The following is a 21,961-nucleotide window of genomic DNA, read 5'->3' as shown; positions in this document are numbered from 1 at the left end:
AAAAAAAGAAAGAAATTTATTTTTTTCCAACCATCAACAAATTTATTTTAGTTACGCCTTTTTAAATATATATTGATTTATATAGAATATAAATTTATTTTAATAAAGTAATACAAAGTAATTATTATAATTTATTATTATTATCATCAACCATAAAATTAATAGATCCAATTGAAAAAGAAATTTTAATTTAATAATAATTTTTACAATTTAAAATTTTATAATAGATTTAGTTTAGTTTTACAATTATTTTAATCAATTCATTATCATCAAGCTCAATTTTCATTGATTATTAAAAATTTCAATAAATCAACCTATCATAAATTTCAGATCAAATTAATTAATTCCCCATTCATAGTTTATATAAAATGGGACAAATTCTTTCCCAACCAATAACTGATAAAATTACAGAATCTGGAGAAAATAAATATGTTGCATTTGGTTTATCAAATATGCAAGGTTGGAGAGTTAGTCAAGAAGATGCTCATACTGTAATTCCAAATTTATCATTATCATCAGAAGAAGAAGACAAAGAAAAATCAGAACCAATAAATTCAAATTCACCAGAAAAGAACTCGACTACTGAAGGAGAATCCAATTTTGCATTTTTTGGTGTATTTGATGGACATGGTGGAGATAAAACTGCCATTTTTACAGGAGATAATATACATAAAATAATTAAAAGCACTAAAGAATTTAAGAAAGAAGATTATATAAAAGCTTTAAAAGAAACATTTTTAGCATGTGATCAAGAAATTATAAAATCACTTCCAAATGAAGATAGTGGATGTGCTGCAACAACAATTCTTATAATAAATGATAAATCAAAACAAATTTCAAATCAAATCTTTTGTGCAAATGCTGGTGATTCAAGAACTGTTATGTCCATCAATGGGTCATCAAAAGCATTATCATATGATCATAAACCTACTAATGAAGGTGAAAAAGCAAGAATTGTTGCTGCTGGTGGGTTTGTTGATATGGGAAGAGTGAATGGTAATCTTGCATTATCTCGTGGTATAGGTGATTTTGATTTTAAAAAAAATCCAGATTTGCCAGCAGAAGAACAATGTGTTACAGCATTACCAGATGTTTTAAATCATACAATAGATTATAACAATGATGAATTCATTATATTAGCATGTGATGGTATTTGGGATTGTTTAACTTCACAACAAGCAGTTGAATGTGTAAGAAGAGGAATATATGAAAAAAAATCTTTAACTACAATTAGTTGTGAAATTATGGATTTATGTTTAGCTCCAACTTCAGATGGTAGTGGTATTGGTTGTGATAATATGTCAATAATTATAGTTGCATTATTAGATTATTCAAAAAATGAAACTTTAGAGGAATGGTATTCAAGAATAATTGAAAAAATTAAAAAAGAAAATAATGATAATAATAACGAAGAGAATATTAAAGGTATATCAAAACCATATCAAGAAATACATACTGAAATGTATGGTGATCATCAAATCGGTAAATTTTCTCAACCATCAACAACAACAAGTTTTAAAAATAAATTATCAAATAATTTTTCAAATGATGATGAATTAAATGAAAATGAAAATGAAAATAATGAAGATGAAGATTTAAATAATAAAGATTTGGATAATAATGCAATTTCTTTACAAAGATTATTAAGTTCAAATGCAATTACAAATGAAAATGGAGTAATATATTTAGATACTTCTTCAGCTCAATCTTTATTAGCTCATTTTGGTGTTAATGATTCAACAACTAATCAAATTGAAGAAGTATCAGAAAATGATAAAAGTGAAGGTGAAGGTGAAGAAGAAGAGTAATAAGATTAATAAATGAATTAATGACGAATGATGACTGATTCAAATTAAAGTAAAGTAGTTTTTTAAATTTGTTTAATATATTTTTTTAAATTTTAATAATTTTATAATAATTATTTTTATTTCTTGGTAAATCCTTTTTGAAAACCCTGCTCAAGATTAGACCCTTTCAAAATAAAATAAGGGCTGTTGAAAATTAAAGGATTGGTTACGTTAATTACTTCGAGTCAGTTTAATAAGCTTCAAAGTAAGTAAATCGAGGATACTAGATCGCAGAAACTTTAGTAATTTTTAGTACGCATACATTAATGAGCTAATGAATATCAAAATGAACAATTGAGCTTTATACAAGGTCGTTGAAGATAAAACTCATTAACAATTTACATTTGAAATCATCTTAACGATCTAATAATAAACAATCCATTTTATACAAAACTACAAATAAAAACTTGACAATTTGGACTTTTGGCAAATGAAAAAATTGCATAAAATTGTTACAATTTCAATAAAGATCAAAAACATTTCTTATAATTCATTAAAATCGTATAGTTTTTCATATAAAAACTAATTAAAAATTCTATAAAATTTCATTTAATTCTATTGAAACAAAACATATTAAAGCTAAAAGCTAACCGAAATTTACAATTCATTATCATTTTATTTTTTTATAATTATTATTATTATCATTTTTTAGTTTCATTAAAATAGAAAAGTTCATACAAAACATAATTTTTTCCTCTCATTATTTTGGACCCCAAATTCCATTATTTGTATTTTCAACAAATCCACTTCCATTATTATGAGTTTCTCTACCTAATCCAATTGTATTTAACTTTGATGATAAACTATCTGAATTACTTGTATTATATTCGTCACCACTATTATTACTTGTTTGTGGTAATGATGTAAAACTTGATGTAACATGCTGACCAAATGGTTGAAATCTTGATGTACCAGTTAATGGAGTTTGAGGATTTGAAGAATTTGCAGTTGTTGCACTTTGTTGTGGTGGCGGTTGGGAAATATTATAAAAATGTTGTTGTTGTTGAATTGGTGAATCATTTATTGATGGTGGTTGTTGTTGTTGTTGTTGATTAAAACTATTTAATGGTGGAGTAGATCTAACATCAACATAAGATCTATTACTACTTGATCTTAATAAAGCAGCTGCTGATGAAGAATTTGATGATAAATTCTGAGATTGATGTAAATGTTGAAATTGTGGTGGTGGTGGTTGTTGTTGTTGTTGTTGTTGTGGAGGTGGTTGATAATATCCATGTTGAGAATAAGGTCTTTGTGGTTGTTGTTGTTGTTGTTGTTGTTGTTGTTGTTGTTGAAATAATTGAAAGTTTTGAGGTACTGCTGGTGGTTGTTGCTGAATAGGAGTTGAATTTTGTTGTTGCCTCAATCTTGGTAAAGCTAATGCAGACTGTGATTGTGATCTTAATAATTCTGGATGTGATTGATTTGTTGATATTATTGATTGATGAGGCAGTTGTGGTATAAATTCTTTTGTTTTAGTGATTATAATCCAATTATTTTCTTCATATTCTTCTAAATTAAGATGATTTAATAGTACTTTTAAATTCATTAATTTTATATTGTTGAGGTTCAATTTATTTAGTGTTAATTCGCTTAATTCTTTTGTTTGTTTAAATATAATTAATTGTGTATACAATTGAAAATTATATTCTTCATTTAAATTGACTTCAGGGAGTATAATTTTATTGGAATTTATTATATCTAAAATGACCCTTTCTTTACCCATAGTTCTACTTGCAGCTGTAGCAGCAGTAGTAGATGCTTGAGAAATTAATGAAGTTAAAGATGCAGTTGATGATGACCGATGTTGTTCTTCTAATTGACCTCTTTTTTCTCGTTTTTTTCTCTCAAGTCTTTCTCTTTCTAAAGGAGGAAGTTGTCTTTTAAATTCAACTCTTAATTTTCTACCACCAATTTCTCTACCATTTAATTGATTAACAACCATTGAAGTTTCATCAGTTGAAGTAAAATTAGCAAATGCTAATCCTCTAAATATTCCATTTTCAAAATGATAATTTAATGCATATGGAGTTGGTAAATTAAGTGTTGTAAATAATTCTAATAAATTTTCCTTTTTTATAGCAAATGCAATATTTTTAATAACTATAGCATTTGCAATTATATCTTGATTTTGTATATCATTTAATTCTATTTCTTTTGAATCTATTTTTTGTTGTTCGATCCAAGGACCAACAACATTTGATTTTATTGTATTATTCATATATGGTATTGAATTTAATCTTTGATTTGGATTTGCCAAATTACTGAAATTTTTTTGAGGTTGTTGTTGTTGTTGTTGCTGTAAATGAAATGGAGTAGAATTTAATGAAGTAGTCGATAGTGATGATGATACCGATTGTTGATCTATTTGATTTGGAGTTGTTGAGATATTTCTAAAATCCATTATTTAATTGGACTTTGATTGGTAATGATACTATAAATTTCTTTCAGGATCAGCAGGAATTATGAAATGAGAATGAAAGGCTCCACTAAACAAATTATAGTAATATATCTATATAAATATATATGTATGTTTGTAGTTAAATAAATTTGGAACAACAATAATTCTTTGAATCAATTCTTTTATATTTTTGTCGAGACAGAAATTAACAAAAGAGATTTTTTGATATTTTTTTTTTTGACTGGTACTTGGTAGCACTACGCCTGAGTTTCAAATTATACGCGCTTTGATTTATCAATTAATTGGTAGCACTAGTTTTTGAACCGATGAAAAAAATTACAACCAAAATTGAATTACGTGTGAGATTAAAATAAGGCAACCACCAATATATTACAAATAAAATTAAATAATGGTATGTTGTATAGCTGCTAGTTAACTGAAGTGAAAACCTTGATTGGATAATTAATTGATTTACTAACACCTTCTTCTTTTTTTAGTCTTCAACATCATCAAATCAGGCTCCAGGAGGGTTAAGAAGTGCAGTTAAAAGAAAAACTACAGCAGATAAAAAAGCTCAAACATCAAATGCTACACCATTAAGTACAAGATCAGCAGGTGCTGGTGGTTCATCTTCAACAATGATGAAATTATTTACAGATGAAGCTCAAGGTTTAAGAGTTGATCCATTAGTTGTATTATTTTTAGCTGTTGGATTCATATTTTCAGTTATAATTTTACATGTTTTTGCAAAAATTACTGGTAAATTTACTGCTTAAACAAATTATTGATATAAAGTTTATTACAGGTGTATATTATTAACAAAAAAATAACAAGTTTATCTATTTACATATCTAATAGCAATCTATTTAATACTTGATTTAATTGATCTTTATGTACATAATGTTTAATATCATTACCATTTGAATCATATTCAACTTCCCATTTAAAATCTAATTGTTTCCATTTTGGGTTTTTGGTGTTACGTTTACCTCTAACTTCAATTTCAACAATTGGGAACTTTTTACCTAATATCAATACCAAAGGTATCCCTAAAAGATTCGATTGATTAATTTTTTTACCTAATGAAATATCTTTTCTATCATCCAATCTATAATCTACCAATTCCAAATCTTCATAAACTGATTGAAATTCTGGATTTTTTGTAGTCTCAACTATTGTAATCTCCCATGGTGTTATACTTCTTGGCCATCTTAATCCCTTTTCATCTCTATTAATTTCAGCAATAGCAGCAATTATTCGACTTATTCCAATACCAAAACAACCCATCAAAACATTTTTTGTCTCAACTTGATTTTCCACTGGTATATCAATTTTTAAATCTAATGCTTTGGAATATTTATCACCTAAATAAAAAGTATGTCCAATTTCAATTGCATTCAGTTTTTGTAAAGTACCTTCTTCACATTCACCACAAATCTCTCCTTCCTCTGATAATACAATGGGTATATCAGTTAAGGTGGTAATCATTGATCTATTTACAAAATTAATTGGGAAATCTGGGAAATTCGATCTTGAGTTTAATCTTGAGTCCATTATTCTAACAACTCTTTTGGATAAATCTTCTTCAGATTCTTTTGCAAATTTGTCAAGTAATTCTTGCTCATTGAATGGACTTTTCAAATTTATATCTGGCATTTCTAACTTTAAAAAATTTGGTTCTAAAATTCTATTTGATGGATAATAAGCACAAATTAAAGTAGAATCATCATCAGTTATGAAATATTTAACAGATACATCACCACTAGTATATTCTTTTGAGGGATATGCTAAAGTTTTCTCCTGATTTGATACTTGACCACAATTATCACAAGTGAAAACGGTATCTTCACCGGTTTCATTTAAATAATGCCATTCGTGACTTAAGTCACCACCAATATCACCAGAATCTGCTTCAGCTTTAACATATGGTAATCCGATTTCTTTAAAAATTTTATGATATGATTCAAAAATTGAATTATAAGTCTCCATTGCTTTCGACTTGTTTATATCAAAAGAATAAGCATCTTTCATTAAAAATTCCTTACCTCTTAATAATCCACCTCTTGGTCTTTTTTCATTTCTGAATTTCGGATTAATTTGATAAAATTTCAAAGGTAATTGTTTATAACTTTCTAAATTTTGTTTAACATAAGCAGTTATCTCTTCTTCACATGTAGGAACTAATAAAAAATCATCATTTTTCAATTTAAATATCTCTGGTTGATTCCATCTTCCAGTTTTTTCCCAATTTGTTTTATATGATAATAAAGATAAATTTAATTCTTCAAAACCTATACTATCTAAATTCTTTCTAATAATATTATTGATTTTATTTTGAATTAATAATCCAGTTTTAGACCAATTAACTAAACCTGATCTTGGATTTGAAACAATCCCTAGTTTTGATATAAGCTCTGATGTAGGTATACTTTTATCAAGTCTTAGCTTTTGTAATTGATTTGCATAGAATGTAGGTACTTTTTTAATCATATCAACATTGTCTTTCGAATTGGTTGTAAAGTCTGTTTGATGGATCAATTGTTTCAAAAATATTCCGTAGTAATGATGCTACCAGAATAACGGAAATATGAATTTCGTAAGTCGATAGGATTCGTAATAACAATTTAGTCAGACAAATGTGATCACCGTACTGTCGTAAAGATAAATTACTAGTAAAATCTCGAGTCATACAACATTGCAGTTAAATGAGTAGACTACTTTACATATAAAGCTTGTACTGTATAATGATATATTACATTGATAAACTATACTTTAAAAATTCATGAAACCTAACTAAACAGTCTATTTAAATAAATCTCCTAAAGTTTTTTTGACATCATTATAAACATCATCACCATAAACTTTTAAATGTTCTAAAGAATTGTAAAATTCATTTTTAGCTTTATTTAATTGCTCATTCTTTTTTGGATCATTTGTAATACTGGTACTTAAGGTTTCAAATCTCTTTTTAGCATCTTCATAAGATTTTAAAGCTTTATCTTTTTCTAATGCATATCTCTTATTAAATTGATCAACTGTTTCGTTATACTGTTTTTCTAAACTGTTGTATTGTTTGTTGAACTCTTGTTTCGATGATTCATATTGTCTGTTTAATTCATTTGAGGCTTCGTTTAATTTTTTATCAGCCCATTTTGAAGTATCATCAGCATATTTTTGAAGATCATTTGAGTCTTTGTTTAATTGCTTTTGAGCTTCATCGACTTGTTTGTTTCCCCAATTGAACCATGAATTTTTTTGAGCTTCAGCTTCTTTTTTAGCTTCGTCTGCTTTATCTGATCCCCAGTTTACTAATTTGTTCTTATTGTGTTCTGCATCAGCTGAAACTTGGTCAGCTTTTTTAGATCCCCATGAAGTCCATTTGTTCTTTTCAGCTTCTGCTTCATCAGCTTTATCTTTACCCCAATTGACCAATTTATTTTTATTGTGTTCAGCATCTGCTTGAACTTCGTCAGCTTTTTTAGATCCCCATGAAGTCCACTTGTTTTTTTCAGCTTCGGCTTCATCTGCTTTTTTTTGACCCCATGAAGTCCATTCTTTCTTTTTAGCATCTGCTTCATCGGCTTTTTCTTGTCCCCAATTAACCAACTTATTCTTTTGTCTTTCAGCATCATCTTTAACTTCTTCAACTTTATGTGAAGCCCAATTTGACCATTCTTGTTTCTTAGATTCAGCTTCATCAGCTTGATCTTTACCCCAGTTGACTAATTTGTTTTTCTTGTGTTCAGCATCAGCTTCAGCTTGATTTGCCTTTTTAGATCCCCAAGATGACCATTCATTTTTTTTAGCTTCAGCTTTAGCTTTTGTTTCATCTACTTTATTATCAGCATCTTTAAACCAATTACCAAAAATTGGTTTTTCTTTAACTTCTGGTAATTCACCCATTGAACTATATTGGGTTTCTCCGGTTTCAATTTTACCTTCACCAAGACAATTTATAAAGTCAATATATTTTTGCATACCTAATTTAAAAATTGATTTTTCATCATTTGGAGTTACAGCATCTTTAGCAAAATATTTGTATTCTTGTTTATCCTTTTCAAGATTTTTATAGGAATCTGATTTTTTGACTTGATCAGTAATTGATTCGGTTTTGTTGGATATTCTTGATTTAGCTTCATCAATTTTGTTGGTTAATTTATTATTTAAATTAGATACTTGTTTATCAATTTTTTGAGTTTGATGAGCTAATTCTTTATGATCTTCTCTTGGTAAAATACGTTGAACATTTTGATCATAATACCAAATTCCACCAATAATTGCTGCAGTACCTAATAAATATTTACCTGCTGACATATCTTCTTTTATTAATTAAAATGTATAAAAATAATTTGTAATAATTGAATTGAAAAATTAAAATGAAATATATTGAATTAATAAATAAAAAAATTCAATTAAAAATCATTGTTGAATATTTATAACTTTATATATAAAACTATTCAATTAAATTTTTAATTAATCATTCATTTAAAATTTTTAAATTTAAAATTAATTTAAAGTTAGTTTGCTATAATTCTTATTTTATTAAGGGGTTTCCTTTTTAGTATTTTATTTTATTCAAAATTTTTTTTTTTTTTTAAATTTCATAGACTAATTGAATTTCAAAATTAATCTCTTTTTTTTTTTATATATTTTTCCATTTATTTATATTGCTATTGTTTTAATTGTTGTTTTAATTGTATTTTATACTTAGAGATTGAATTATTATGTTTTCATCTTTACTTTCATAATTTACTATCATTTTTTTATAGATTAAGCACTTGAGTAAATTACTTTATTACTTTGTTTAAGTTTTTGAAGTTAAATTGTAAATTACTTTAAGTGATTTGTTATTTTACCGAATAAACTTCATTGACTTTAATATTTCTAAACATTAAATATCACGTATAAATAAAAATCAATCCTTTGTGATTTATTTTTGTTTATAGAAATTCGAAGATTTTCGGATGTTTTTATAAAATAGCAATTTTAATACGAGATGATTTAATTTAGAGTAAAATTAAGCGGTTTTTTTTTTTGTAATGTTTTAAATCTGGGGTTTGCGATAATACCTGCAACTTAAAACTAGATTGGTATTTCTTTTTACGAAGTCTATTTGGTCTCGTTCTTAATTTTTTGATGCAACTCACAACTGCTTGTCTCACAATCAAGTCGAACTGCTTTGTCAAAATCTTTGAAACACAATTCGACTGTTACCGACACGTTGACTCTAAACTTGTTTTCAGTTTGTTGAATTTGAATATGTGGAGAGTTGCTACCAATTCAATTTTGATTTTTTTTTTTTTAATAAACTGATTTAGTTAATTACGTAATTTTTTTTTAACAAATTTCTATAGACATAGATATAAACATTTCCGCAAAAACCATGAAACATTTATAAATATAATCTAATTATATACTTTATATAAAACTATGAATCTATAGAATAATCCGTTTCACAATACCTTTTAGTTTCATTAAACAAAATTTGACGACTTAGTTTTCTAACTATTAACAAAATATCTTTCCTAGGTAAAAATTCGTTGAATACAACTTTTATAATTTCATTATTATTAAAATTATCATTGTCATAATTTGATGAATTTCCGTTTGGTGAACTAATACTTGATTTAGTTAGAAAACATAGGTAAAATATCACTTGTCCATAATTATGAAATCCTTCATGAATCACCACATCAATCATGTTGTTTATTGATATAAATGTATTCAGATTTCGAATAGGCAATAATTTTTTAGAATCCAATTGAGCTCCTACTCCTCTCATGATAGTTAATGAATCACTTGGTTCCTGGATTGATACCAATAATACAATTAATACCACCAAAATAATCGCAAGATTAATAATCAATTGACCGATTCTGTAGAACAAAACTTTGTACAGAACCAAAAGTGTTACCAAACCTATTAAGTTAACTGCTATAAGTACTTTTTTCAACTTGAATAAGATAGGTGAATGTTTCAGCATTACTGTAAGTTTTATTATATTTAATGATTTTATCGCATCTTCGTCATTCAAATTGATTGGTGGAGTAATTTTTAAAATATGATCTTTTGGTGATGACATTTAAATTGGTTGCTGGAAAGTAGGTTTGTTTCACAATTCAATCATATTGGCTATTATTAGCTAGTCGTTATAAGTTTTTGATCTTGTTAATTTGATGTTTTGTATCACTTTTTCTTTACTGGCATATTTAAGTTAATCACGTGATAACCTTTTACTATCTTACCACTAATTTGATATCAAATTGGTTGTACATACAATTTTGGGAACTAGTGAACTGTTTTCTTTCTCAAAAAGTAAATGTAATTTGTATGAACCGTACTTCATAATGCAGTATTTGGAATGAGAGTGGTGATTTTGTAAATTAGTTGGGAAACTATAGTTGAAGTATATTGGTTGAAACAGTTTCTTTAGCTCAAATTTTTTACCATCACTTGAACTTATTTTCAAACCAAATGGGTTAAAAGTCTGTTGGCAGTCATTGACATTTTTGGTAATTGAATTTTGCCTCTGTTAAGTATTTTGATAATTTTTACAAAAATTTAACTTAAATTGGTTGCAAATTTGAATAAAAATCTGAAATCCTGTTCAATAAAAGTAGCTAAAAATTTAACATCATCAGCGTATTACGGCCATTTTGCACAAGTTAGTACTTTAAGTTCTACTTAGCAATAGCATATAATTATATAAAGCTGAGTTTTTGCTTCTCTCTGACCTCTGCCCTATCCTCAACTCAGGATGTAACGTGATCGACCGAGAGTGAAAATTGAATGTGAGTACAAAAGTAAATTTTAATTTTAAGAATGAATAGTACAATTACAAGATTTATTCCCTTTTTGCATCTTTATCATAAATGTATAAAAATCCAATATTAAATAATGAAAGAATATATCTACAGAGTGATTTATCTTACGATTTTACTAAAAGTTCTTTGAATGATGAACAATCTATGGAAGATGAAAAGTCACCAACAATGTGGGAAGTTTTAAAATGGTTGTTCAATTGTATAAAAAGTTTATTCACATCATCTATAATAACTACTCCCGAAGTTGAAGTTCTGAAACCAATTGAAGAATCTACTGAAATAGGTATATCAAGCGTTCTTCAAGATTCAGATTTAGAAATTTTAGAGGAAAGAATAATTACAAATGATTATCATTTACTACATCATAATGAAGAACAATTCATCAAAGAAAATAGTATACTAATAGAGGAGGAGAGTTTTCAAGAGCAGCCATTACCAGCACCAAAACGAACTACTTCTAAATCATCTCAACAATTAAAACAATTGGCATTGAAAAATTTAAAGTCACAAAAATCTTCAAGATCTTCACAATATGGAACTAATCTATCAATTGCAAAACCAATACGACAGAAGCCAAGAACCAGGAAAAGTCAATCACCGTCAATTCTACAATATCCCAATGAATCACAAAATTTATTTGATATCAGTCCAGTACCAACGAATTACCAACAATCAGTATTAGATTATTATATTCCTTCCAAGCCAAAATCCATAAACAACTACTCCATACTTGATGATCTAATTCGAAGTCTAAATTTTAATAAAATAACTTCAGCTTATGAACAATCACAATCAAAATTACAAGATCTTATCACCAAAAAAAGATTAGCTTCAGTATCAAAAATCAAACCCTTAAACAATGATCAATTAGTGAAAGTACAAACTATTTGGAGTTCAAACCCTAGAAACATTATAATTGATAAATATTCTATTGAATTATCCACTGGTGATTTACAAACTTTACAAGATGGTAGATGGCTTAATGATAATGTAATTGATTTTTATTTTAATATTTTAATGAAAGAAAATCCAAAAGTTTTTGGTTGGACTACTCATTTTTATTCAACATTAAATCAAAAAGGTTACCAGGGAGTTCAAAGGTGGGCCAAAAGAAAGAAATTAAATTCTTTTGAAAAAGATAAAATCTTAGTACCTGTAAATATTAGTAACACTCATTGGGCATTATCAGTGATTGATAATATAAAAAAGACTATTGTGTATTATGATTCATTAAGTATGTCTGGTAATCCACAAGCTGTTGAAAACTTAAAAATGTATATGGATAAAGAAGCTGAAAGATTGGGTTGTCCAGCAATTAATTATAAGTTGATTTCACATATTGATTCACCTCAACAACAAAATGGATCAGATTGTGGTGTTTTTACGTGTACTGCCGCAAAGTATATTTCAAAAGATGAAGACTTGAATTATTCACAAAAGGATATGAAATTAATCAGACGTCGGATGGTTTATGAAATGATTAGTGATAAATTTCTTAGTTAGTCAAATTAATATATACAAAACACTATTACGTTAATTAAAATTTTAAACCTAAAAAAGAATGAGGTTTTTGTTCAGCTTTATAAGAAGCAATATCAACAATTTCTTTTTCATAAGCAACAATTTTTGTATTTGACGCTTCAATTTTTTTAGTTAAATAATCAATTCTACCATCAATTTTACTGATTTGATATATGGTTGTTAATTCATTTTCAAATTTTTGAATTTTAGCAACTTCTAAATTAATTAATTCTGTCAAATAATTAGTTTCATATAATTTCCAAATTCTTAAATCACTTATAATATTTTCAAAAGCTGCTTTATATAATGGTCTACCAGTGACTATTTTACTTAATACTCCTTTATCTCTTCTTAAAGAAATTAAATCATATTTTTCCAAAGTTGATAAAGTATCCATTGTTTCTTTTGATTTTTTAAATAATGGAGATTTTATAATTTCTGCAAAATTAATTTCATCTTTATTTGATAATAATTTCATAATTAACCAAACTTGTGCAGGATTCCAATTGTTGTCACTATTATTAGAATTAGATAAATGTTCATTAAGGAAAACTGTACTTATAATTTCTGCTGCTTGTGATATCATTTCTGTAATTGCTTGTTCTGGATTTTCACCTGATTTTATACGCCTTATAAACGCTTGTAAATCTAACATTCTACCACCTAAAGGTTCAAGACAAGTATCTAAAGTCGTAGTATCTTTTACTTTCAATACATCACAAACATATTGTTTTGAACTTGTCATTGAGGCATCACTTAATGAGATGTTCTTAAAAACCTGGTTTGGTAATGCTTCATTTAAATGTTGTATCGAACCAACGTCAGCAGTTAAAAATATGACATGAGCTATATTATTTTGTATTAAACCTGAAGCCCAATCTGCAATTAATGGATATATAAAATCATTCAGTGGGATATCAGCTCTTCTTGCATATTTACTAACAACAATGATTGGTTTAGAATCAGGATTTTGGGATAAAAATTCTTCTAATTTTAATATTTCGATTTTCTCTTCATCTGGTAATTTCTTATTTCTTCTTTCAACTGATTTAACATACTTAGAATAATCCTCTTCACAAATATGTCTTATTGCTTGAGTTGACAATGAAAACATATTTTTGATTTGGTTTTCCTTAGTCTCAGCTAGACCTGATTTTTGACCAGTTAAACCTTGAACTCCTAAGTCAACAAATTGAGATATTGAATTAGTCCAAGTGAAAACTGGGAAATAACCTAATTGAGATGCAGTATTTCCAATTAAATTATTTTCAGATCTAGCTTTACTAAGTTCATCACATTCTAAAACCAAAATTTTCTTGCTTAATTTATCATTATTTAATAATGTATGATCCAACACAAATTCTTCTTTACCTGATCCTTGAGGTCCTTTGACAACAATGAAAGTATCGATGTTTTCCAAAATCCACATTGTTAATTGCTTTGATTTATCAAACCGTTCTTTCCAAAACATATTATTTTCTTGTTTCAAATCATGCATTGATTGAGCATCAGTATCACATGAATCATCCTCCATTTTCAACCCTGTAACTTCGTGAAATTGAGTATCTATATAGTCATAACTACTTGTGACCATATTAATCAAATTTTTATAAGGAATGTAAATTAATCTAAACCATTTATTTTGCTTGTAGTGATCTAATGAATGAGAACTGTGAGTTATTTTATATTGAATGAAAAACTCTCTTATTGGATCAAAAATTAAAACTGCAAATGTAGCTAAAAGTGCCAATATTATTGGTATAGCAATTCTTGTATGATTACTTATAAATTCAACAATAAAGTATTTCTTTTGTATTGGTACGTATCTTATATGAAGTGTTGTTTTCCCGTTGTCCAATACCATACCTGTGATACAATGTTTGGCACAAATAGCAGATCTAACATCGTGAAATAGAATATATGATTCACCTGGGTCTGCTTTAATATCATCAATTAAACCATATCTTCTAAATAAAACATACAATTCTTCTTCGGTTAATGGATTTCCTTCAAATTTAATTCCAATTTTAGCGCTTGGAAACCTTCTTAGATCTTCAATCCAAGGTATCCCTTTAACGCTGTAAACTTTTGGTGATCTATTCCATACAGAATTTAAAACTTTTTTAAAAATATTATCCAATCTTTTTGAATCATTTTTATTAACATTTGATCTAACTTCATTTATAAATGACCTTGCAGATTCAGTGGGAGGAAATTGGAATTTAACAAATGCACCAGAATCTCTTGTTAAAGGAACCAATTCAGTAATTTTTGAACTTGTTGGTAATGGTGATGAAATTTCTAATACTTTATCTTTAAAAGTTTCTTCATTGTATTTTCGAGTGAAAGGTATACTTGAAAAAATTCTTACTAGATACTGCTTTATAATGTTTCTTGATGATGAAAACGAATAATATAATAATACTTCATTACTACTTTTATCTATTACACCAGTTGCATTTACAGAATTATCTGTTTCTGTTGAATCTGATTGTTTCTTAAGTGATTCTATATCCGTGGAATAATATCTCTTATTAAGGCTGATTATAGGTAGAGCTGGTTTGAATGATTGTATTGGGTTTAATCTTATATGTCTCAATGATCTAGACATGATACAATTGAATTGTTAAGAATCAATTGTTATCTGAATCCTTTAAAATTGCAAACTTTAAATTATATAAATAGTATTATGCGGCTTTAGTTTGCTATTCTAGAAATTTTTATTGATAGAGAATAAATGATAAGATATCTAATAATTTAATAAAGACCAATATTAAATAATGTCTCAGACTAATTATAATCTAATAAAATTATAGTTGATTAGTTTTCCAACTCCCATAGCGTAATTAAATCCTAATTTATTACTGTAAGAGTAGAAGCCAAATTAGTCGTGAATAATTTTTCATTTAGGCCTCGCTTTGAATCATTATATTACGGAGTAAAATATAAGGATCTTCGAAGAGGCCAACTTCTTCTTGGGTGAGTGATAAATTAAAGATGAATTTTGATAGTCAAGTAATTGTATATTGATGATTTATATACTCTTTGTTGTTGTATAAAAAAAGTGAATTGAAATTTTTTTCATTTTCCAATTTTTATAAAGATGAGAGTTTTCAAATTGATTTATACACTAAAATGAAAAGATGAAAATTATAATAATATTTACATAATCTATAAATTCAAATATTTTAATCAAGGCTTAATGTTTGGATTCCACCACCAGCTATTCCTCCAGTTATTATATTTTGAGTAAAATCACTTGTTTTTAAAGATCTGACTGGTAAGTCATCATTTTCATCTCTACTTAATTTCCCACTTTTATAATTATAATTTTCTTTAATGTATTCTCTTACTGGTAATATGGCAGCTTCTCTACATAACTCTCTTAAATCTGATCCACTAAAATTTCTTGTTGATTGAACAATAAAGTCTAAGTCAAAATCTTCTTCATCTAATTGAGCATCTTTTAAAATTTTATTTAGTATTGCTTTACGTTGATCAGAATTTGGTTTACCAATTGGAAAAGTTTTTGGCATTCTTCTTAAAAATGCATCATCAATATCATTTTTACGATTTGTTGCTCCTAAAATCATTATTTGTCCATTTGATTTCAATCCATCCCATAATGTCATAAATTCAGCTTTTATCATACTACTAACTTCATGATCACTCAGTGATCTATCTCTCAAAAATGAATCAATTTCATCTATGAATATAATACAAGGTTGTAATTTATTAGCTAATGAAAAAATGGCATCAGTAATTTTATTTGATTCACCATACCATTTATCCATAATTGTCGACATTCGTATTGATAAAAACATTGCTCCACTTTCTTTTGCAATAGCTTTTGCTAACATAGTTTTACCACATCCCGGTGGACCATAAAATAATACACCCTTTGGTGATTTTATTAAATTGGAATGTTTTTCAAATAATTCTGGATCAGTTAATGGTAATATGACAGCTTCTCTCAATTCATCAACAATATCTTCTAATCCTCCAATATCATCAAAAGTTACTGAAATTTCCTCGGGACTTACTAGATTAATCAAAAGACTTTTCTCATATTGATTTAAAGATATACTTTTCAAATGAGGATTTGAATTTTGAATCTTTTTCAATATACCTTTACCTTTCTTTTCTGAATCTTTATTTTTAATTGTATTATCTAAATATTCATTTATTATAGTATTTAATAAATAATAAACTGATAAACCTGCACCAGCTAGAATAAATAAATCTCCTATAACTTTTAAATCAATTTTAAATTTCCCAAAATCTAATTTAAATTTATTAAACATTATTGTTATTGTAAGAATATTGATTGAATTTGATGACAGTTTATTTAAATCAACAGATAAAAGAATCTCATAGTAATTCAATTATGTAATACATTAAAAGAGAATAAAGAAATTATTTATTAGTAGAGCCGCGCGGTTTCCCAATTTGATTTGTTCTAATCGAGAAATGCTAATTAAAAAATAGAACGAATTGTCGACCAAAAAGTCATACGGCGTTCGTAGGTAGAAGAGCGAAAGCTCAATTCAAATAAAACATATTTTTTGAGCTCATCACTTTTGTGTAATGTTTATATCTGACACGTCATGCTACCAAATCGTATGAAAAATAATTATGATTGTACCAGATGATCATCATGAATTAAATTAAATCAATAAACTCAATTAAATTGCCTAATAATCAAAATTATGGTTAGAAATGAAAAAAACGACGATAAAATGGGTTTGAATCTACCCGATAGAATTTTAGAGCAGATCAGAAATGAAAAATACGACGAAAATGATCCAAGATTTACAACTAATGATAATCAAAATGGTAAGAAAAGGAAATCATCAAAAGTGCTATCAAGAAAAGAGAAAAGAAAATTACAGAGAACATCAAAGAAGCAAAAACAGAGACCAAATTCAAAGCAAATACCATCAGCAAAACAAACCCAAAGTAAAAAATCAAGAATACGAGGAGGCGAAGAAACTTCGAATGATCCATTAGAGCAATTAAAAAAGATCAAAGAATCGAAAACTAAAAATAATGGAAAGACAGAGGAATATAGAGTTGTAAAAGAAGACGAGTTGGAAGAAGATGATGAGGGTTTTGAGGATTTTGAAGAAGAAGAAGATGATGATGATGAACCTGATCCATTAGAAACATTACGAAAATTGAAAGAGAAGAAAAATGGAAATATTTCAAGTGATATCAGAATAGTTGAAGAAGATGAACTAGAAGATGATGACGATGAAGAAGTTTTTAGTGAAGATGAATTGGAGGAAGAAGAAGAGGATGAATTAGATCCTATGGAAGCGTTAAGAAAATTGAAGGAGAGTAAATTCAAGACTACTACTTCAGAAATACGGGTTGTTAAAGAAGATGACTTGGATGATGATTCATTCACCGATGAAGAAAGTGGGAGTGGAGAAGAATCAGAATTTGGTGGATTTGACGATGATGAGATTGAACCAGAACCTCAAACTAAAGGAATACTAAAAAATAAGAAATCTAAAACAATAAAACCTACTGATCCAGAATTACAAAAATATGATGATGATATAGATTATTATGCTAAAAAATTAGGATTGAAAAATGGGGCGAATTCTCAATTAAGTAAAACAGATGAAGATGATATCATTGGTGGTTTGTTAGATGGAATAAATTTGGATTTTGAAACAGAATCAGAGGAGGAAGATGATTTTGATGAGGAGTTAGAATATGAAGACAATCCATTGGAGAAATTAAAACAACTCAAAAAGAACAAGAAAGACGATTTTGTAGAGCCTCCAAGCTCGGCATTTCTGCAAGATGATGATGATATTGAATATTATGCTAAGAAATTAGGTATTAAAAAGAATGCGAAATTGCCGAAAGGAGATGACGATGATGGTTTAGATGGTTTATTAGACGGTTTAGAATTTGAAGAGGAAGACGAAGAAGAAGAAGACGACGGTGAAGATGATTCTTTTGATGAAGAAACCGAGGAAGAATTTGAAGAAGAAAGAGAAAGAGAAAACCCGTATGTTGCACCCGGGAATGAACAGTCAACAAATGATAGTGAAACACCACAAGAACAAAAGTATATACCACCTGCATTACGTAGAAAAATGGCTTTAGAAGCTGGAAATCAGGATTCTGAAGAGGTTTTAAGTTTAAGAAAATCAATAAAGGGTCCATTAAACAAATTATCTGAATCAAATATTGGAACTATAGTGAATGATTTACAAAGTTTATTTTTTTTACATCCTAGACAAGTATTATTTGAAGAAATTACCAAAATCGTTTTAGATAGTGTCATTCAACAAGGTAGATTATTGGATACTTTTGTTCATTTACATGCTTGTGTCATTGTTGCATTGTATAGGTTACAAGGTGTCGAATTTGGTGCATTTTTCGTACAAACTTTAGTTGAAAAATTTGAATCATATCATGCAAAAGATAACAAAAGTAAAGAAGCTTCGAATCTAATATCTTTGTTGTCATCGTTATATTTGTTTCATTTATTATCTTCAAAATTATTATATGACTTGATCAAGGAACTTATAAAAAATTTGAATGAAGAAAATGCTGATTTACTTTTGAGGTTGATCAGAAGTTCAGGAAATCAAATGAGAGCAGATGATCCATCATCTTTGAAAGATATTATACTAATGCTTAATGATAAATATGCTGAACTACCTACAGACCAAAAAACATCAAGAATTCAATTTCTAATTGAGACCATATCGACATTAAAAAACAATAAAATGAAGATTGTAAATGAAGGTACTCATCAAATTTCAATAAGACTTAAAAAATTCTTAAGTACAATAAATAACAACAAAGGTGGTGACCCAATTCAAGTATCATTAGATGATATCCACAATGTTGATACAAGAGGTAAATGGTGGTTAGTTGGATCAGCATGGAAAGGTAATGAACCAACAGTTGTTAATGTTGATAGTTCAGCTATGAATGATATATTAGATGCTGCCGAACCAAATTGGATGGAATTAGCCAAAGCTCAAAGAATGAATACCGATATTCGTAGAGCTATATTCATATCAATCATGTCTGCAACTGATTATATGGACGCTAGAACCAAAATTGATAAACTTGCCCTAAAAAGAGTTCAAGAAAGAGATGTCCCTAAAGTCTTAATTCATTGTGCTACTATTGAACCATCATGGAACCCATATTATGCAGTGTTGGCAAACAATTTATGTGATTCTCATTCACTAAGAAAAACTTTTCAATTTATGTTGTGGGACCTTATAAAAGAATTAGATGGAAGCACAGATGAAGAAGATGAAGAAGAATCGAATTTTATGGGATTAAACGATTCAGATGAAGAAACTAAAATGAAAAAAATACTAAATTTGGGTAGATTCTTTGGGTTTTTATTAGCAGAAGGTTCATTACCATTACATAACCTAAATACCATTAATTTTTTAACTGCTTCTCCAGATACAAACCTATTTTGTGAAATTCTACTAGTAACTTTTTTAGATCAAGTTGGTAAAAAATCAAGGAAGAACTCTTTGGGGGGTGGGTTGAAGATTGATAAATCTCAATTAAATTTCGATGATCGCTTGTTGGTTGAAAAAATTTTAAAAGCAAGAGAACAAGAAACTTTACTTCGTGGGTTACAATATTTCTTACAAGAAAAAGTTAAGAACACAGATTTGTTAACAGGTGATAAACAAAAAATTAGAGTGGATTGGGGTGTGGATGCTATGTTTGATATTATTGATGAAATCCTAAAAAGTTCTGAGGAGTATTAATTATGTACATTTTTTTAATATAGCGACAGACTCAACATGTTTTGTTTGTGGGAAGAAATCAAACCCGACTACATCTAAAATTTCATATTTTTTTTGATCTTGTAGTTTTTGAAAACTTGATAGATCTCTAGCTTGAGTGAAAACATTGCAACTGATGTAAACAATGAGATCTGGTTCAAATTCTAGTAGCTGTTTCATGAAATTTAAATCTGAACCTTTCCTAGAAGGATCCACAATAACTACACTTCCATCTCCACTTATTCCCATTTTTTGAAAATTCTCGTTTTTGAAAATATTTGAAGCATCACCATATATAAATTTCACTCTCTCGGGATCTAAACCATTAATTTTAAGATTATGATTCGCATAGTTGATACTAGACTCACTAATTTCAATCCCAAATACTTTTAGTTTGTTGTTAAGGTTAGATAAAGAAATTCCAAAAAATCCAACACCACAGTAAGTATCTATTATATTTTTCACGGGTCTTTCAAGCTGGTTAACATGATATTTAATGTAATCCAAAACTGATGGTAATATAGCATTGTTATTTTGGAAAAAGCAGTTACTATCAAATTGAAAAACAAACTCCCCTATCTTTTCAGTTATAACTTTTCGTTGTCCCTCTAGCGCCACCTCATGAAATTCACCAGTATCATTATCAATTCTTAAACTTTGTCTTAGCGTCAATTGTCTCATTGCTTCATTCCCTATATATTTTGCTCTTGCCTCTGTTAATTTTCCATTTATTTCGGGAGTTGCAATAGGACAATGTTCAACATCTATTTTACCTCTATGATTTACATGTTGAAACCCCAATTTAACACATTTATTTCCCTTGTTTTCAAAATGTGGAGTTAATTTTGTTCTATATGCATATTGTAAAGGTGATGGATTTACTACTCCAAAATTTGATGACAATTTTAGCAGTGGGTAAAAAAATTGATAAGCCTTTTTGATTATGTTCTGCTTGAACTCTAGTTGCTCTGGATATGATAACGATTGTAATTGACATCCATTACATTTCTGGAAATGATTACATAAAATATTCCTTTGTCTCTTGGGTGTATCATTTAATATTTCAATTAATTCACCTTCAGCATAAAATTCATGATGCATTTTTAATAAAACTTTTACTCTATCTCCAGTTGTAGTTTTGGGTATCAACAACACGGTGTATTTTCCCAAAATTGATTCAGAATCAGCATATTCAGATGCATACATTGATTTTGGAACTATAGCAATACCTTCACCATTGTTTGAAACACCCCATATTTTTACGTTTGAAATAATATGATCTTTTCTTTGAAATGGTAGAAATGCTTTTAGTATTTCATATGGGTTATGTATATCTTGATCTGTTATTTTAGTGGTGGTTTGTTTTGAATATTTGGTTAAAAAATCACAAATTTCTAAAAAATTTACATTACTTGGATGAGTTGGATCATTTAAATCAGCTCTTCTTTTAGTTTTTTTGAAAAACTTTAATAAACCCGAAACTTTCTGTTGATGTACATTTGATAAAAATCTGTAAGTTGTTGACGGTCGTATTCTACGAAACATACTAGATGAGTTTTAAATTTTGCAACTAAAAAATAA

General features: G+C 27.8%; 11 protein-coding genes across 11 annotated transcripts; 4 read left to right on the top strand and 7 right to left on the bottom strand. All coding sequences in view use genetic code 12, as the record gives it.

The window, feature by feature from the left end:
- Positions 1–368: 368 nt before the first annotated feature.
- On the top strand, positions 369–1,808 carry PTC2 (type 2C protein phosphatase; the record flags this gene model as incomplete). The annotated part of the gene is made up of 1 exon (XM_051764720.1): positions 369–1,808. The coding sequence occupies one exon, from the start codon at positions 369–371 to the stop codon at positions 1,806–1,808; it is 1,440 nt and encodes a 479-aa protein (XP_051618104.1).
- Positions 1,809–2,547: 739 nt separating this feature from the next.
- Positions 2,548–4,251, bottom strand: PIN4 (Pin4p; the record flags this gene model as incomplete). The annotated part of the gene is made up of 1 exon (XM_051764719.1): positions 2,548–4,251. The coding sequence occupies one exon, from the start codon at positions 4,249–4,251 to the stop codon at positions 2,548–2,550; it is 1,704 nt and encodes a 567-aa protein (XP_051618103.1).
- A 406-nt stretch (positions 4,252–4,657) lies between these two features.
- KGF54_004060 (Arf family guanine nucleotide exchange factor) lies at positions 4,658–5,024 on the top strand (the record flags this gene model as incomplete). The annotated part of the gene is made up of 2 exons (XM_051764718.1): positions 4,658–4,660; positions 4,746–5,024. 2 exons carry the CDS (start codon positions 4,658–4,660, stop codon positions 5,022–5,024), a joined length of 282 nt encoding a protein of 93 aa, XP_051618102.1.
- Positions 5,025–5,091: 67 nt separating this feature from the next.
- Positions 5,092–6,937, bottom strand: PRS (putative proline--tRNA ligase; the record flags this gene model as incomplete). The annotated part of the gene is made up of 2 exons (XM_051764716.1): positions 5,092–6,770; positions 6,895–6,937. The coding sequence occupies 2 exons, from the start codon at positions 6,935–6,937 to the stop codon at positions 5,092–5,094; spliced, it is 1,722 nt and encodes a 573-aa protein (XP_051618101.1).
- Positions 6,938–7,050: 113 nt separating this feature from the next.
- Positions 7,051–8,562, bottom strand: CSP37 (Csp37p; the record flags this gene model as incomplete). The annotated part of the gene is made up of 1 exon (XM_051764715.1): positions 7,051–8,562. The coding sequence occupies one exon, from the start codon at positions 8,560–8,562 to the stop codon at positions 7,051–7,053; it is 1,512 nt and encodes a 503-aa protein (XP_051618100.1).
- Positions 8,563–9,676: 1,114 nt separating this feature from the next.
- Positions 9,677–10,330, bottom strand: KGF54_004057 (phosphatidylinositol N-acetylglucosaminyltransferase; the record flags this gene model as incomplete). The annotated part of the gene is made up of 1 exon (XM_051764714.1): positions 9,677–10,330. One exon carries the CDS (start codon positions 10,328–10,330, stop codon positions 9,677–9,679), a length of 654 nt encoding a protein of 217 aa, XP_051618099.1.
- A 790-nt stretch (positions 10,331–11,120) lies between these two features.
- ULP2 (SUMO protease) lies at positions 11,121–12,575 on the top strand (the record flags this gene model as incomplete). The annotated part of the gene is made up of 1 exon (XM_051764713.1): positions 11,121–12,575. One exon carries the CDS (start codon positions 11,121–11,123, stop codon positions 12,573–12,575), a length of 1,455 nt encoding a protein of 484 aa, XP_051618098.1.
- A 34-nt stretch (positions 12,576–12,609) lies between these two features.
- On the bottom strand, positions 12,610–15,204 carry KGF54_004055 (uncharacterized protein; the record flags this gene model as incomplete). The annotated part of the gene is made up of 1 exon (XM_051764712.1): positions 12,610–15,204. The coding sequence occupies one exon, from the start codon at positions 15,202–15,204 to the stop codon at positions 12,610–12,612; it is 2,595 nt and encodes an 864-aa protein (XP_051618097.1).
- A 577-nt stretch (positions 15,205–15,781) lies between these two features.
- On the bottom strand, positions 15,782–16,897 carry KGF54_004054 (uncharacterized protein; the record flags this gene model as incomplete). The annotated part of the gene is made up of 1 exon (XM_051764711.1): positions 15,782–16,897. One exon carries the CDS (start codon positions 16,895–16,897, stop codon positions 15,782–15,784), a length of 1,116 nt encoding a protein of 371 aa, XP_051618096.1.
- Positions 16,898–17,302: 405 nt separating this feature from the next.
- SGD1 (Sgd1p) lies at positions 17,303–20,362 on the top strand (the record flags this gene model as incomplete). The annotated part of the gene is made up of 1 exon (XM_051764710.1): positions 17,303–20,362. One exon carries the CDS (start codon positions 17,303–17,305, stop codon positions 20,360–20,362), a length of 3,060 nt encoding a protein of 1,019 aa, XP_051618095.1.
- A 68-nt stretch (positions 20,363–20,430) lies between these two features.
- Positions 20,431–21,925, bottom strand: KGF54_004052 (uncharacterized protein; the record flags this gene model as incomplete). Its single annotated transcript, XM_051764709.1, has 2 exons — positions 20,431–20,436; positions 20,507–21,925. The coding sequence occupies 2 exons, from the start codon at positions 21,923–21,925 to the stop codon at positions 20,431–20,433; spliced, it is 1,425 nt and encodes a 474-aa protein (XP_051618094.1).
- Between the last annotated feature and the right edge of the window lie 36 nt (positions 21,926–21,961).

Source organism: Candida jiufengensis (genome assembly GCF_024610255.1).
Source record: "Candida jiufengensis strain CBS 10846 chromosome Unknown scaffold1, whole genome shotgun sequence".
In the NCBI taxonomy this organism is placed as follows: domain Eukaryota; kingdom Fungi; phylum Ascomycota; class Pichiomycetes; order Serinales; family Debaryomycetaceae; genus Lodderomyces; species Lodderomyces jiufengensis.
The sequence above is the reverse complement of the archived record's forward strand: the minus strand, read 5'-3'. Positions and strand labels throughout refer to the sequence as shown.